At 38.3% G+C, this 16,588-nt stretch overlaps 1 protein-coding gene across 3 annotated transcripts in view; it reads right to left on the minus strand.

Annotated features, from left to right (window-relative positions):
• Positions 1 to 98: 98 nt before the first annotated feature.
• The window catches only part of LOC127449280 (aspartyl aminopeptidase-like), an 18,454-nt gene continuing 1,964 nt past the window's right edge, over positions 99 to 16,588 (minus strand). For all 3 annotated transcript variants that reach the window (XM_051712610.1, XM_051712609.1, XM_051712611.1), the window contains exons 4-15: positions 15,049 to 15,162; positions 14,728 to 14,853; positions 14,458 to 14,582; positions 14,206 to 14,314; positions 5,824 to 5,931; positions 5,375 to 5,452; positions 5,174 to 5,254; positions 4,917 to 5,077; positions 2,660 to 2,699; positions 2,462 to 2,563; positions 1,840 to 2,007; positions 99 to 420 (exon numbers count right to left, since the gene is read on the minus strand). In XM_051712610.1, the coding sequence (XP_051568570.1) occupies positions 370 to 420; positions 1,840 to 2,007; positions 2,462 to 2,563; positions 2,660 to 2,699; positions 4,917 to 5,077; positions 5,174 to 5,254; positions 5,375 to 5,452; positions 5,824 to 5,931; positions 14,206 to 14,314; positions 14,458 to 14,582; positions 14,728 to 14,853; positions 15,049 to 15,162 (1,263 nt within the window). In that variant the 3' untranslated portion in view covers positions 99 to 369. The remainder of the gene's footprint in view (positions 421 to 1,839; positions 2,008 to 2,461; positions 2,564 to 2,659; positions 2,700 to 4,916; positions 5,078 to 5,173; positions 5,255 to 5,374; positions 5,453 to 5,823; positions 5,932 to 14,205; positions 14,315 to 14,457; positions 14,583 to 14,727; positions 14,854 to 15,048; positions 15,163 to 16,588) is intronic.

Consider the following 16,588-nt stretch of genomic DNA (forward strand, 5'->3'; position numbering starts at 1 on the left):
AGTCAATACTGGACTTGAGTTTGGACATGCTTACAATGTAAAAATGTAAGGCATGCCCAGAAAGCACAATTTAATGGAAGACATGAAAACAGCGCAGGTGAAAATCAAAGGTTTATTGGTTTTATTAACAAGTTCACAGAGCAGTGTATAGATGGACTGTTAGACGTGCCACAGTTACAGTTTATAAAGGTGTGCAGATCTGTTTACAATGTGCTACAAACTGTGATAAATGGGTAGAAGACTAATGAAGACATGACAATGGCTGATAAGTTGAAAAAAATGAATGAGATGGGAAAGCGGGATATTGATTTCTCTATTAATGATGTCCAACGATCCATCTGTGCAGTTCCAGTGAGTCCTGCTCACAGTCTAGTCCACAGTCACGTTGCTTCGTACTAAGGGGAAGTGCTCAAAGAAGCCCTGCATATCAGAAAACGGTCAGAACAATCCAAAATAACACATTATTAAACATATCACACAACTCTTAAGTTTATTATTAGCAGTGTTGGGCAGATTACTTCTGAAATGTATAAGACGGTGCCAATTACAAATTACATGACAAAAATTGTAATCGGTAACAATCTTTTGGATGAAAAAAAATGTAAATCTAATCTGATTACTTTTGGGTTACTCAATGCATGTTTTGATAAATCTGATGATTAATTTGAAATTTATTAAAGGGATAGTTCTCCAAAAATGAAAATTCTCTCATCATTTTCTGCAAGTTCACTCTCATGCAAGTGAGTGGTGACCAGAATGCAGAAGGTCTAAAAAAGATAAAAAGGCATCATAAAAGTAATCCATACGACTCCAGTGGTTTAATTCATATCTTCTGAAATGAAATAAGTGTGGGTGAGAAACAGATGTACATTTAAGTCCTTTTTTTTTTTTTACAATAAATCTCCACCTTTGATTCAGCCACCAGTAGGTGAAAGTGAAAGTGAAGATTTACAGTAAAAAAGGACTTAAATATTGATCTGTTTCTCACCCGCACTTGTATCATTTCAGAAGATATGAATTAAACCACTGGAGTCGTATGGATTACTTTTATGATGCCTTTTTATCCTTTTTGGACCTTCTGCATTCTGGTCACCACTCACTTGCTTTGTGAGGACCAACAGAGCTGAGACATTTGTCTAAAAACCTTTGTTTGCGTTCTGCAGAAGAAGAAAATCATACACATCTTGGATATCATGAGGGTGAGTAAATGATGAGAGAATTTTCATTTTTGGGTGAACTGTCCCTTTAAGTACTAAACTCTTTTCATTAAACATTAGTAAACGTAAAATCAAACAGCAACTTGCTACTTGTGAGTCTCTAAGTAAAACAAAAGGTAATGATGACATGCTGATAACATGCATGCATTTTACATTTTAAGAGAATTGTTGTTTAGGAAATTATTGATTTTATCATTTACATTTTTTAAATCAAAAATGTAATTATGTAATCCATTAAAAAGTTACTAATATGATTACGCACATTTTAAAAAGTAATGTTATCTTATTACAAGTACTTGATTAATATCATCTGATTATGTAATCCAGATTACATGTAATCCATTACTTCCCAACACTGATTATTAGCATTTACATGTCTTTTTGAAACTGCTCACTTCACTACCATGGCCCATTTAATTATTCAATTTCTACAGAACTGCAAACTTCACATAAAATATACTGATTTGGAGCTAATTAGATTTATATTCTTATAATACTGCATGATCAAGACCATATGTGACAACTTCAATAAGATTAGAAAATCACTGGTTCTCTGTTGAATTTTAGGGTGATGCATGAGGTGTAGAGTTAAGACGGCAATTTTAGATTTAGCTGGGTTTACCTTAAAGAGGGTGGTGGTCTGCAGGACTCCAGATGTGCAGCACATCTCTCGAATGGAGTGCATGGCAAGCTGTGGTGCGCCAAGATCAAGAACTGCCATTCCTAATCGAGCCGCCAAAATCGGCCCAATCGTTGTTCCGCACGGACTGTCATTCCTAACCATCACATCCTAGGAGAAACATGCTGGTTATTCTAGAAACAATAATCTCTAATATCTCATGCGGTCTAATATTACTGCCCATTTCGCACAGAGAGAACTCAGGGAATACCAGTTTTAATTGTGCGTACAAATTAGTCCATGGTGTCCTAGTGACCAACACAACATTTTTCATTCCCTCCATATTGCTCTTTTTCTCAGCTGCACTCTTTTGTTTATAAATCCCTCATGGTCTTGTGAGCAGCATGTTGCTAGGAGAACAGTCCATGCATTTGTAAGGTATATGCAGAGACACATCATGTTGCGCAAGTACAAAGGTTGTTTTTGCAGCACAGTTTTAATTGTACATCAAGCTCTTATCTCAAAAGATAAGTTATTTCTCATGATATGTCTCATTGCACAGGACAGATGGTGCAGCAGGAAATAACGAGAGAGAAGTGAGGGGCATTAACAGCATTCTGCTTACCTGTAGGGGTACGCCCACTTTTCCAGCAATTTCTCGTAGTATGGCAGCAGTTACAGCCGTGGTGGCGTAGCGCTGGTTACTGTTAAACTTTATGACTGGACCCTGATCCAGGACACACAGTGTGAGAGATTTAGCACACTGGGCTTTTCTGAGGTTATCATGCTTAAGGAGCAGCTTATATGTGTTTGTGATCAGTACCTTGTGGAAAGCAGGTCTGTGGTTTTCCTCGTGTTTCTCTCTGTAAGGGAATAACCATATCATATATCACAGACCCACACACAAAAACAAGCAAATACTAACAGCAACATTAGCAGAAAAAAATATCCTCAATTTCTGATTAATGTACTATTATTCCATAATTACATTCCATAATCCACTATAAACATTTCCACGCCTTTTCATGAGTGGAAAAATATATCGGTGGATTACTACAGTCAGAATTGTTTTATTCATGATAAAGCACAGCTCTGACCTCTTCACGGAACTTCCATTTGTATCACTCCACCGCACACATAGATGACAGTTGTTCTTGTTGTCTAACACCGTTCCGTTTACTGCCAGGGACTATATCTTCTGGCAGAAGGATGGCATTTAAAGGAATATTCCAGGTTCAATACAAGTTAAGCTCAATCGACAGCATTAGTGGCATAATGTTGATTAACACAATTGAATTTTGACTCGTTTCTCCTTTTCTTTAAAAAAGCAAAAATCTGGGGCCTGGGTAGCTCAGCGAGTATTGATGCTGACTACCACCCCTGGAGTCACGAGTTCGAATCCAGGGTGTGCTGAGTGACTCCAGCCAGGTCTCCTAAGCAACCTAATTGGCCCGGTTGCTAGGGAGGGTAGAGTCACATGGGGTAACCTCCTTGTGGTTGCAATAATGTGGTTCTTGCTCTCGGTGTGGCACGTGGCGAGTTGTGCGTGGATGCCGCGGAGAATAGCGTGTATCTGCGGTAACGTGCTCAACAAGCCACGTGATAAGACGCGTGGATTGACGGTCTTAGATGCGGAGGCAACTGACATTCCTCCTCCGCCACCCGGATTGAGGGTCACTACACTACCACGAGGATTTAGAGCGCATTGGGAATTGGGCATTCCAAATTGAAAGAAAAAAAAAAAAAAAAATCTGGGTTAAAGTGAGACACTAACAATAGAAGTCAATGGGGCCAATTTTTGAACGTTAAAATACTGTTTCAAAAGTATAAACACAAGACATAAACAATATGCATGTAAACATGATTTTACTGTGATAAAATCACTTACTAACCACATCTGTGTAAAGTTGTAAAATTGATTATAACTTTATTACCATGACAATGTAATGTCAACAAACCCTAAAACGACTGTAAAAATTATGATTTAAACAACTTTACAGCTCAAATAATACATGAGTTTAATAGAAGAATTAATGTAAGTGCTTTTGTAAAATAAGCTTCACATTTCTGCCTTTAAACCCTCCAAAAATTGACCCCATTGACTTCCATTGTAAGTGTCTCACTGTAACTTCAATTTTTGCTTTTTTTTAAAGAAAAGGAGGAACAAGTCGAAATTAATTTTTGTGTTAATCAACATTATGCAACAATGCTGTCCACTGAGCTCAACTTGATTTGAACCTGAAAAATTCCTTTATGGACTTAACTTAAAAAATATAACATTTTAATGAACATTCGTCTCCTTAATATTTTAATTACGTGGTGCCCATTTTATAAAGCAATAAGGCACCCGAGGCTGTGCCATTTTGTGAGTTTATATTAAAGTTATTGCTTAAGTATAGTGTATAAATTTACACTTAATAAAGAACAATTCAAATATAAAAAAGATTTGCTTGAGTTACATTGCTATTTAAGGCAGAAACACATCATCACAATCTGTGAAAAGGGTACATTGTCATTATTTACTCACAACGACAAGGCATTAAACAACAATTGAAGTAGTCTATACAACTCATATATTCCAAGTCTTCTGAAGCCTCACGATGGCTTTGTGTGGAACAGACAAAAATGTTCCCTTCACAATGTCTCTTAAACCTCATTCTCCATCCCTCATGCAAAACCAATGGCGTTTCTCGCATCAATGACGTCAAATCTGGCACAACGCGGCAGCTTGATTTCAGAGCTATGGCAGATGCAAAGATTATCAGTGAATAAGAATATAAATTTCAGTCTGCTCCTCGCACAACACTATCGTATGGCATCTGAAAGCTTGGAATAAAGTGCACAAGTCTTGACCACTTTATGGATCTTGACAACCGTGGTCATTATGTAGATTCTCCAATAGTTCTCTTTGTGTTGGCGAGTAAATAAAGACTGAATTTTCATTTTTGGGTGAACTATTCCTTTAAAACTAAGACCAAGTATTCAGGTGTCACCATAGTGAAGGTGTACTGTCATGAAATAAAAGCCGGGTAACATAAGTGTTACCATAGAAACAGAAGTTGCCATAGAGACAGACTGACTGGTAGTTAGGATGTGCAGCATGGGCCATGTCCGCACTGATCATGTATGACAGCGGCACAGCCTCCTGGAAGGCAGTCAGGTTGTTAGGAGTCGAAGCCAGACGCCGCAGAATCAATTCGGTGAGGTTAGATTGAGCTCCCTGAGCGCTCTCTGATCCCACCTACAGGGCAATGAAAAAGCCAAACTATTTGGGTGAAGAGACAGAACTGGAGTCTGTTTAAGGATGGATTCAGAATTGAAGTGTTCTTTGTCTCACCTCTTCATTGTCATAGAGAGTTACTATGCGAATGTTGGGGTCTTTAGCTAGGGATTCAGGTGTGCTGGAGTTCACGAGAGCCTGGGAGAGAGGACATAATTACACATGAACTATTTATCATAACTCCTCTGATCATTTTTAGTGGGTGGCAGAATGAATGACTGAATATTTAATAAGATGTTGCTCTGTGTTCAGACATACCGTGAGGGCACAGAAACAACTGTGCAGGTTGTCCAGACGAGGAGAGAAGATAAATTCCTCGTAAACACCTCCTAGCGCCTGCAAAAGCTCATGAACATTACTTGTGAGAACCCATCACCATGTTTTTGACAGATATTTTATGTGTAAATTATATGGAAATGAGGGCCATTAGAGCTCTTAGCCTCATTCCTTCGAGATTCTCTAACGTCGTTTTTTATTCTGCTAATGGCCCCACACTTGCTGGTAGTCCCACTCTCACAATCGAAGGCAGCCTTCTCTTCAGTTGGGTAAAAATAACAGCAATCCTCTTTACCGCGCACAAATGTACTGTGCATACTAATCCTCTTTATGTCAGCATGATTTTGTGCAAAAAAAAAAAAAAAAAAAGACTAAAAAGCAAAACAGACATCTTTTGGGTATCTGTCTACCATGAAGACAAAGGGGCTTACACCAGGCTGCGTGTCGGCCAAACAGAGCTCAAAGTCCAACAGAGCATCTGGCTCGACTCCGAGATGTGCACACAGCATCTGGATCAGCGCAGGTTGATGCTTCTCTACCTGAACACACATGCATAAAAAGACAAGAGACAAACGATCACAAACATAAAACAGTTTGCAATTATGATTTTACAAGTGATGTGTGCAATGTCTGCACCTCTAGCAGCACCAAACGGCATTGCAAAAACAAAGACTGTTTTCAAATAGGTTTCCCAAAGTCTCCCCTCATCTGCCATATTAGCCGAACAAATAGGTACTCCCATCCCAAACTCAATGTTGATATGTGAGGCTGCTCAAACTTAATAGTTGAACTTGCATTTTAAGCTGAAATTCAAAGTGTTAAAGGTGAAGTACGTCATTTTTTAAATGTTAAAATACTTTCTCCTATGACAGTCGAATGTGCAGAGACAACTACAGTGCTGTGAAAAAGTATTTGCCCACATCCTGATTTCTTCTGTTTTTGTGTATATCTCATACTAAATTGTTTAAAAAATTCAAACTAATTCTAACATAAAACAAAGACAATCTGAGTAAACACAAAATACAGTTTTTAAATAATGTTTTTTACTGAAGCAAAAATGTAATTCAATACCAGCTGAGCCTGTGTGAAAAAGTATTTTCCCCCTTAGTTACTAAATCCCCAAATCTATGAAACTACATTCATAATGGGGTTCAGCTGGACTAGACACACACAGACCTGATTACTGCCAGCCCTGTTCAATAACATCAACACCTAAATAGAACTTTTTCAGCAGCATGAAGTTGGCTAAAAGGTCTCACCCTGTAGCACACTATGCCAAGGTCGAAAGAAATTCCAGAAATGATGAGGAAAAAGGTGTTTGAAATACATCAGTCTGGGAAGGGTTACAAAGCTATTTCAAAAGCTCTGGGATTCCAAAGAACCACAGTGAGAGCTGTTATCTCCAAATGGAGGAAACTTGGCACAGTAGTGAACCTTCCCAGAAGTGGCCGACCTTCCAAAATTCCTCCAAGAGCACAGCGACGACTCATCCAAGGAGTCACAAACAATCCAAGGACAACATCCAAGGAACCGCAGGCCTCTCTCTCATCAATAAAGGTCACTGTTCATGACTCCACTAACAGAAAGACACTGGCCAAAAATGCCATCCATAGAAGAGTGGCGAGGCGAACACTGCTAACCCTGAAGAACATTAAGGATCGTCTGAATTTTGCCAAAACACACCTTGATGATCCTCAAACCTTTCGGGAGAATGTTCTGTGGACTGATGAGTCAAAAGTGGAACTGTTTGGAAGACAGGGGTCCCGTTACATCTGGTGTAAATCAAACACAGAATTCCACAAAAAGAACATCATACCTACGGCCAAGCAAAGGAGAACATCCGGTCATCAGTCCGTGAGTTGAAGCTCAAGCGCAACTGGATTATGCAGCAAGACAATGATCCAAAGCATAGGAGTAAGTGCACCTCTGAATGGCACAAAATAAGCTAAATTAAAGTTTTGGAGTGGCCTAGTCAAAGTCCTGACTTAAACCCAATTGAGAAGCTGTGGCAGGACCTTAAATGGGCAGTTCATGCTCGAAAACCCTCCAGTGTGTCTGAACTAAAGCAGTTCTGCAAAGAAGAGTGGACATTAATTCCCCCACAGTGTTGTGAAAGACTGATCTCCAGTTATCGGAAGTGTTCGGTTGCAGTTGTTGCTGCTAAAGGTGGCACAACCAACTATTAAGTTTAACGGGGCAGTTAGTTTTTCACATGGGTAATAGAGGTGTTGGATAACATTTTTGCTTCAATAAAATAAATATATATTTGAAAACTGTATTTTGTGTTTACTCAGGTTGCCTTTGTTTTATGTTATATCTCGTTTGAAGATCTAAAACAATTTAGTATAAAAAATACACAAAAATAGAAGAAATCAGGCAAATACTTTTTCAAAGCACTGTATAAGGAAGCTATTCGTATCCTGAAAAGTGTAAAGACTGCAGATCTATGACGCTTCCAAAACACTGCTTAAAGGAATATTCCGGGTTCAGTACAAGTTAAGTTCAATCGGCTGCATTTGTGGCATAATGATGATTACCACAAAACATTATTTTGACTCATTCGTCTTTTTCTTTAAAAAAAGCAAAAATGGAGGTTCCAGTGAGGCACTTACAATGGAAGTCAATGGGGCCGATTTTTGGAGGATTTAAAGGCAGAAATTTGAAGCTTATAATTTTACAAAAGCACTTACAGAGGTAAATGTACCATTTAGGTATATTAAATCGTCTGTTAAAACTCGTGTATTATTTGAGCTGTAAGGTTTTTCAAATTGTAATTTTACAGTCATTTTAGGGTTGTAAAGTTGTAAAATTGGCTATAACTTTAAAAAGATGCGGTTAGTAAGTGATTTTATCATTAAAATCATGTTAACACACATATTACGTCTTGTGGCTAAACTTTTGAAAAAGTGAGTATTTTAACGTTCAAAAATTGGCCCCATTCACTTCCGTTGTAAGAACCTCGATTTTTACTTTTTTTAAAGAAAAGAAGGAACGAGTCCAAATAAATCTTTTTTGGTAATCAACATTATGCCACAAATGCTGTTGATTAAGCTCAACTTGTACTGAACCCGGAATATTCCTTTAAGTGTTAAAGAAACACAACTCCTGGATTAACTAATGGTGTCGGAGGAGGAACCACCTGTAATAACATGGCAATGGCAGGCGCTGTAACATCAGAATCACATTTACAAGGATTTTAAATAGGGTTGGCAACTGAAAACCTGTTTTTATTCATTTATTGAAAAATCATGTTTTTATGACTTTCAGTTCGGCTAACGTTTCATCAACGTGCATTCTTTTGGCGATGCGGCTGAATTATTCGGCGCTTTCTGCACCAAAAAAACAAAAACAAAAAAACAGCGCAACCAGTGTAGTCCAATTCCTGTACGAATGACTCTTATGAGACTCTTTAGTGAATCAAAGACAGTTTTGAATCAGTAGTGGCCTCATGATTCGATTACGATTCGAAGGGTAACGATTCGATTACAAAACTGTAGCGGCGGTCACCTTAAACACTATTAAAGTTCAGTTCAGGCACCAGACAGTTTAAATGTCACATCAACTCAGAAAAACAACCTCGCTCAGCAATAAAACAAAAGACACTCAAAAAATATCATAAATCTGAATTATTATTTCAGTTCATTTTGAGAACACAAATGACAACAAAATCTTTTTTGGGGCGCTTCGCGCTCGTGGCACTCAAAGGAAACAAATATGCAAAAATTCAAACAACATCATGGTTGTGCACTTGTGACAACAGTGCAACAAACGTAGAAAACTAAGGCAATAAAAGCCAAGGATTAGTCCCAAAGTATAGCATACGAATATTCCACTCAAACAACTCAGTTTCCGACTTTCCCACCAGGATCTCACTTCTGCGTCTCCTCTCTCACACCTCTTCACCCATGTTTTTATATTTAAAAAAGAAAACCACACCCCTTTTCGTCACCATCTTGGGTTTTTCATATGGATAAATGATGAAGATCATTATGATGATGAATTTGTGATTATTAATTAATTGAAAGTGACGTAAACGGAAAACTTTGAATCTGCGTAATAGTGTAGCGATCCGTTACAAAACAATTCTCGATGCATCACGATGGATCTTGTACTCTAATTTTTTTTTTTTTAGCAATACACACTCAGATATACTTGAACCCTTTTTTTTATCCCTTTCAAATTTTTATTTAAAAGTGGTTTTCAAAAATCAGAATAAGTCACATTACATAAAAACACTATTAATTTAACTGATTATATTAAAATATGTTTTGTATATTTAAAGTAATTTTCATTTTTATTCAGTATTATTACATTATTTATTTAGAATTAAATCGACCATTGGCCTATAACTATAACCACAACTATCTGTTGCTGGTCCAGAATGGCTACATGAGATATCTGCTTCTATGAGATTCACACCGATGTCTCCCGAACCGCTGCGCTGTCCGATTATTATTTTTAGCAGTTTTTTCTCGTTCTGTGTAAATCAGCGCAATAATGGGTGCAAGCCCGTCTTCAAAGTTCTTTGTTGACATGTTCTCATGAATAAACTCTCCCATTGCTATGCACCCGAGTTTGTGAATGAATCAGGATCATAGTTTCAGTCGGGACGATGGTCGTGTTGTTGATACATCCAGTCAGCGCTCTGGCTTTAGTATATGCATATCTGACCATTTGTTTCTAGCATCTCTGTCTCTGGTACCCCCATAAGTGCCACTGTGCTGCCGCGGTTTAAATTAAACTTAGAATACATTCAGAATTTTAAAAAAATGATTCAAAATCACTGGAGAAAGAATCGCGATGCATCTTAGACTTGCTGTTTTTCTCCCATCTGACTCACTTATTGAAGAACAAATCATACATTTTGCAATGTCCAAAATGAACCAAGAATTGTTACCATGTTATATGTTCTTAAAGGGGTAGTTCACCCAAAAATGAAAATTCTCTCATTATTTACTCACCCTCATGATATCCCAGATGTGTATGACTTTCTTTCTTCTGCAGAACACAAATGAAGATTTTTAGAAGAACATTTCAGCTCTGTAGGTCCTTACAATGCAAGTGAATGGGTGCCAAGATTTTGACAATCAAAAATTCACATAAAGGCAGCATAAAAATAATCCATACAACTCCAGTGTTTAAATCGGTGTCTTCAGAAGTGATATTATAATTGTGGGTGAGAAACAGATATATATTTAAGTTCTTTTTTTGCTAGAAATTCTTCTCCCTGACCAGTAGGGGGCAATATGCATGAAGAATGTGAATCACCAAAAACACAAGAATGTGAAGGTGAAAGTAAAAGTGAAGACTGACTGAGCAGGCAGGAGAATTTATAGTAAAAACTGACTTAAATATTGATCTGTTTCTCACCCACATCTATCATAATGCTTCTGAAGACACTGATTTAACCACTGGAGTCATATGGATTACTTTTATGCTGACTTTTTCGCACCCTTTCACTTGCATTGTATAGTCATACACATCTGGGATATCATGTGGGTGAGTAAATGATGAAAATTTTCATTTTTGGGTGAACTATCCCTTTAAGACATAAATCGGTGCAGTTACTGACTGTTTGATTTGATGAAAACAAGCAATTAAAAGAAAGATACTATGAACATTTTGAGTTGTGTTGTAATAAGCTGCATTTTGTACAAATTTTATTTAGTATTTTTTGTGAATATATAGTTATAGAACCAATAATTGTATTGCATTTATGCCACCCTTGTGCTACATTAAAAAAAATTATTTGTAAACAGCTTTTGCAAGAATTGTATCAAATTTATTTGATTTGTTCTGTCTGTTGTTTGACCATCTAAAATGATCTCATCATTTGGCAACAGACTGCTGATGGTAGTAAAAGAAAGAATTGCATTTCCTGCTGAACTTGCAGAGTTTGTTCTAGCTAAATGTCACTGGCAAGAAGGAAATGTGTACTGGGGTTGTCTCCCTGAAAAGCATGTATTTTAAAAGCTGAAGCGCCGAATGTTGTCTGATGGCCTCAGAGAATTGACCCGACTGAAATATAGATGTAATACTATTTTGTTGCAGAAAGTGGAGTTTTGGCTATTCAGGGCAAGACAGTCATACTTTGAGTCAGGGGGCAAAGCAGGAAAACCTCTGGCTAGATATATAAAACAGAGAGAGACTTTTTCTACCATTCCCTCAGTGAAATCTGCTTGTGGTAAAATATATACCTCAGCCATTGATATTAATAATGCTTTTAATGAATTCTACCTTGAAATCGATAGTTCCACGTCTTTGTCTACTGATGAAGATATTAGAAACTTTGTTGAACTATTAGAACTCCCTAAACTGACAAATGAGCAAAAAAATTCTCTTGATTATGAAAAAACCTTGGAGGAGCTTGGCGAGGTAATTAAGGCCTTGCCTACAGGCAAGGCTGTGGGATCAGATGACTTTCCTGCTGAGTTTTTTAGATGTTATGCTACAGAACTTTTGTTAGAAGTTTATACGGAATCATTAAAGAATGGAAAACTTCCTCCAACCATGACACAAGCCTGGATCAGTCTGATTCTTAAAAAGGACAAAGATCCAAGCGAGTGTAAAAGTTACCATAAAATTTCACTGATCCAGCTAGACATTAAAATATTGTCAATTTTTTTTAGTTATGACATCTCTTATACATATAGATCAGGTGGGGTTTATTCAGGGCCGCAGCTCTTCTGATAACATCAGGCGTCTCATCAATATCATGTGGTCAGTGGTGAATGATCAGTCTCTGGTCGCTGCCATCTCACTTGACGCCGAAAAGGCGTTTGATATAGTAGAATGGGATTATCTTTTTAAGATTTTGGAAATGTACGGGTTGGATGGATTAAGTTACTTTATAGACACCCAGTAACGGCAGTACAAACAAATTGATTAATTTCAGATTATTTTACTCTGGATAGGGGCACCCGGTAGGGTTGCCCTCTTTCCCCATAATTTTTCTGTCTTGCCCTGGAACCATTAGCAGCTGCGATAAGAAAGGAGGATGATTTTCCAGGGGTGATGGCGGGAGGTGTGGCGCATACGCTTTTGCTTTACGCAGATGATATTTTATTATTAGTCTCTGACCCCACTAGATCTATGCCTTGCCTCCACAGAATTATTAATTCCTTTTCTAAGTTCTCAGGATACAGAGTTAATTGGTCTAAATACAAAGCTTTGTCTCTGATAGCATACTGCCCGATAACGGTGGGCTTCATTACATTTATCTATGATTGGAAGGTTGATGTAATTAAAATTACAATCTCTCCCTATAGATATCCCCCTCTCTTATTTCAAGCAATTTGATAGCATAACAAAGTCCTTCATTTGCAATGGTAAACATCCCAGATTACATTTCAGTAAGTTGCATAGGCCGATTGACAAAGGTGGGCTAGGCCTACCCAAGATTTTGTTTTATTATTATGCATTTGGTCTCAGATATTTGGCTCATTGGTCACTTCCACCTGAGAGAGCCCTCTCTGGTTTGTATTGAAAAGGAAGTTCTTTCCCCTATTTTGCCTTTGCAAAGCCTTTCTATCAAACTAACCAGAGAAGTTACACCCCATCGCATTTGCACTCTGTATGGACAAAAGTGTCCAGAGTGTTTAATACAGACATTTATTTAAATTTTGCCTCGAGCATATGGCTGAACCCTATATTATGTATTAATAAGTCCCCTTTCTGCTGGTCAGAGTGGATTGTGAGGGGGGTTAATACGCTCGGTGACCTATATGAGAGTGGAGTGTTGAGATCCATTGAGAATATGGTTCAACATTTTGGGATTCCCAGATCTCAGTTCTTTAAGTATTTACAGCTGTGCCACCTGCTCTGTACTATATTTGTGAGTAGCATACACCCCCCTAAAGCGGCGGATACTCTGGGAGTGGTGATTATTGCTTTTGGAAAAGGTCATGAGGCACTGGTGTATTACTCTCTGCTAATTCAAAGTCTGGGGGATGGAGCTTCGGCTTCTCTCAAGAGATTATGGGAGAAAGATTTAAACTTGGTTTTGGAGGAGGGAGTGTGGGCTAGGATTCTAAGTCTGCATCTAGAGATGCAAGGGTTTGCCTTTTGCAATTCAAGATTTTACATAGATTCTATTGGACCACCTCTATATTGTATAGGCTTTGTCTGAAAGACACTCCCACCTGCTGGTGATGCCAATCAGAAGATGGGGTCACAACCCATGTTTTTTGGTGGTGTGTTAAGATCCAAGAATTTTGGTTGAAGGTTCAGAGTTTTATGTTTGACGTATTGGGCACTCAAATTTCATTTTGCCCCAGACTCTGTATGTTAGGCGACGGGGCGGTCATTAATATAGGGGATATATATATATACATAAAAAATTGGGTCCTAGCCAGTGTTATGATCAGCAGACAGATTGTTCTTAGGGGATGAAAGTCGGCTGGAGCGCCCTCACTTCAAGAGTGGTGCACTGAGATGGGGAGGGTGGCGGCATTCGAGGAAATGTCATGTAGAAGGCTAGGCAATTTAGATTCATTTAATAAAAAATGGGCAGCTATTTGGCCTTCTTGGGAGGGTTCTCAGGGAGGGGCAGCGGAGAGAGAAGTGTAGTTTTAAATGTGTGTGATTATTATTATTTTTTTAATATATATATTATTCTTTTTTGTGTGTGTATACTCAAGTGTGACCTCAGGGATATTTGTTGAGGGTCAGTGTAGGGTTGGGGATTGGGAGGGGGAAATGGAATAATGGGGGTTAAATGTTGATTCTGTGAATATATGTTTTGCTTTTCTTTGTCAATTGTGTGAATCAATAAAAAGTGTTAATCAGAAAAGCATGTATTTGTGTGATCTTACTGTAGTTGTTGCATTACAGGCATCTCCAGAGGAGGCTCCAGAGGAGGCTCCAGAGGAGGCAGAGCCTGTTTCAAGCTCCTCCTGTAAGACAGTGGCCAGGAAAGGCGCTCTACAGACACACAAATACAGATACATAAAAGACATGAGTCATCTTGTTCAAACTTCAAAGCAGCATTCCAGTGTCTTTGTCCAGCTCTCTATCTCTCTCTTCCCTAGCTGTACCAATCCTATGAATCATCTTTTAGTGCTCACAGGTGGTTTTCCTTGTTAGGTCCAAAGGAGTCGTTGATGTCTCTCTGCAGGTGAATGGCCAGATGGGGAATCCTGAGGATGGGACGGGGAACATGAACCAGACGCTGAACCAGCTTACCTTCACTCTGTGCACACAAAGAAGAAAACATCAATAAAGCTGAGTGCCACTCATATATAACTATCATCAACAATGGGTGACTGAAGTGAACCTGTAACGAGTTCTATATTTCTACTTAGAATTACAGAGAAATATACATCACAGAGGATTACCTTAACCATGACACGTCCTGCAACGGTCAGGTCACGATCAAACCATGTACTCCAGATTCCACCTCCATAACACTCCACTCCTACCTGCAGGAAGCCTAACTTTGTCTTCTTTGAGCGTGGCTTCACCTGAGCACACATACATATACAAAGGAAACTCTGGGTTGTCCTAGTGTACATCATATATGCATCGAAATGATTATTTGGAATAATGTAGTCTGAAGAATGGCATACTATATTACTACTAGCATGCAAAACTACAATGCTGACATTTTAAATATATTTAAATCCCTTCACAGTGCACTGTGTGTCTGACCCTCTCACCCTAAGACAAGGACTGTCTGTATGAGCCCCGATCATGGAAAAACCATTTCCAGGTTTGTAGAGACCGCCCACAGCAAAGGCTATAATGGTGGAGTAATTCCTGGTTACAAAGTACTACACGAGGAAGGGGAAAGATAAAAGTGAATTAATTATATTTATTACACGGGTCTCTGGAATACTCAATTTTGATTGTTCAATGGCACCATCTAGTGGTCTGATATTGCTCAGTAACAACCGCACATCCATGTATCGGACCGCTCAAAGGTATTGAGAGCCATCGTTCATGCTTCTCGGACCACTGTTCAATATCTACAAGTCAGCTAATAAAATAATTTCAATGCAAATCAATGTTTCATGTCCATTTATTTATTTATTTGGCAAGTAGTTTTGTAATAGGCTGGATAACATGAAGTGAAACTATAATTTTCACAAAATAAACAATAGAACTCCAAAATACACCGGATGTGGGTTTCAGCTGTTCAGCGATTTATTTCATCTCACATAATTGCAACGCAAATCAATATTTCATGTTCATGTATTTATTTATTTGGTTAGCAGCCATGTAACAAGTGGTATAATTTACAGTCAGCCGGTTGTTAATCTCAAAATTAACCCTTTCAGGGTGATACAAGTCCTGATCACCCTGTCGGGATCTATTTTGTGATAACAACCGGCTGACTGTAAATGATCCCTTACTTAATATGAGCAGCATTCAGTTGTATTTTCCATTCTAGATTTTGGGTAGAAAGCTCGAAATAAATAAACAAATAAATATATCTATTGGAAAGAAATTGGTACTTTTATTCACCAAAGTGGCATTCAACTGATCACAGTGTATAGTCGGGACATTAATAACGTGAAAAATTACTATTACAATTTGAAATCAATGTTCAGAACTTCTTAAACTACTTCAAAGAGTTCTCATCATAAAATCCTCCACATGCAGCAATGACAGCTTTACAGATCCTTGACATACTAGCTGTCAGTTTGTCCAGATACTCAGGTGACATTTCACCCCACACTTCCTGTAGCACTCGCCATAGATGTGGCTGTCTTGTCGGGCACTTCTCACGCACCTTACAGTCTAGCTGATCCCACAAAAGCTCAATGGGGTTAAGATCCAGAACACTCTTTTCCAATTATCTGTTGTCCAATGTCTGTGTTTCTTTGCCCACTCTAACCTGTTCTTTTTGTTTTTCTGTTTCAAAAGTGGCTTTTTCTTTGCAATTCTTCCCATAAGGCCTGCACCCCTGAGTCTTCTCTTTACTGTTGAACATGAAACTGGTGTTGAGCGGGTAGAATTCAATGAAGCTGTCATCTGAGGACATGTGAGGTGTCTATTTCTCAAACTAGAGACTCTGATGTACTTATCCTCTTGTTTAGTTGTACATCTGGTCTTCCACATCTCTTTCTGTCCTTGTTAGAGCCAGTTGTCCTTTGTCTTTGAAGACTGTAGTGTACACCTTTGTAGGAAATCTTCAATAATTTCAAGCGTTGACTGATGAGTTTCTAAAGAAAGCTGTTTCTTTTTTGCCATTTT

Source organism: Myxocyprinus asiaticus, chromosome 12 (genome assembly GCF_019703515.2).
Source record: "Myxocyprinus asiaticus isolate MX2 ecotype Aquarium Trade chromosome 12, UBuf_Myxa_2, whole genome shotgun sequence".
Classification (NCBI taxonomy): domain Eukaryota; kingdom Metazoa; phylum Chordata; class Actinopteri; order Cypriniformes; family Catostomidae; genus Myxocyprinus; species Myxocyprinus asiaticus.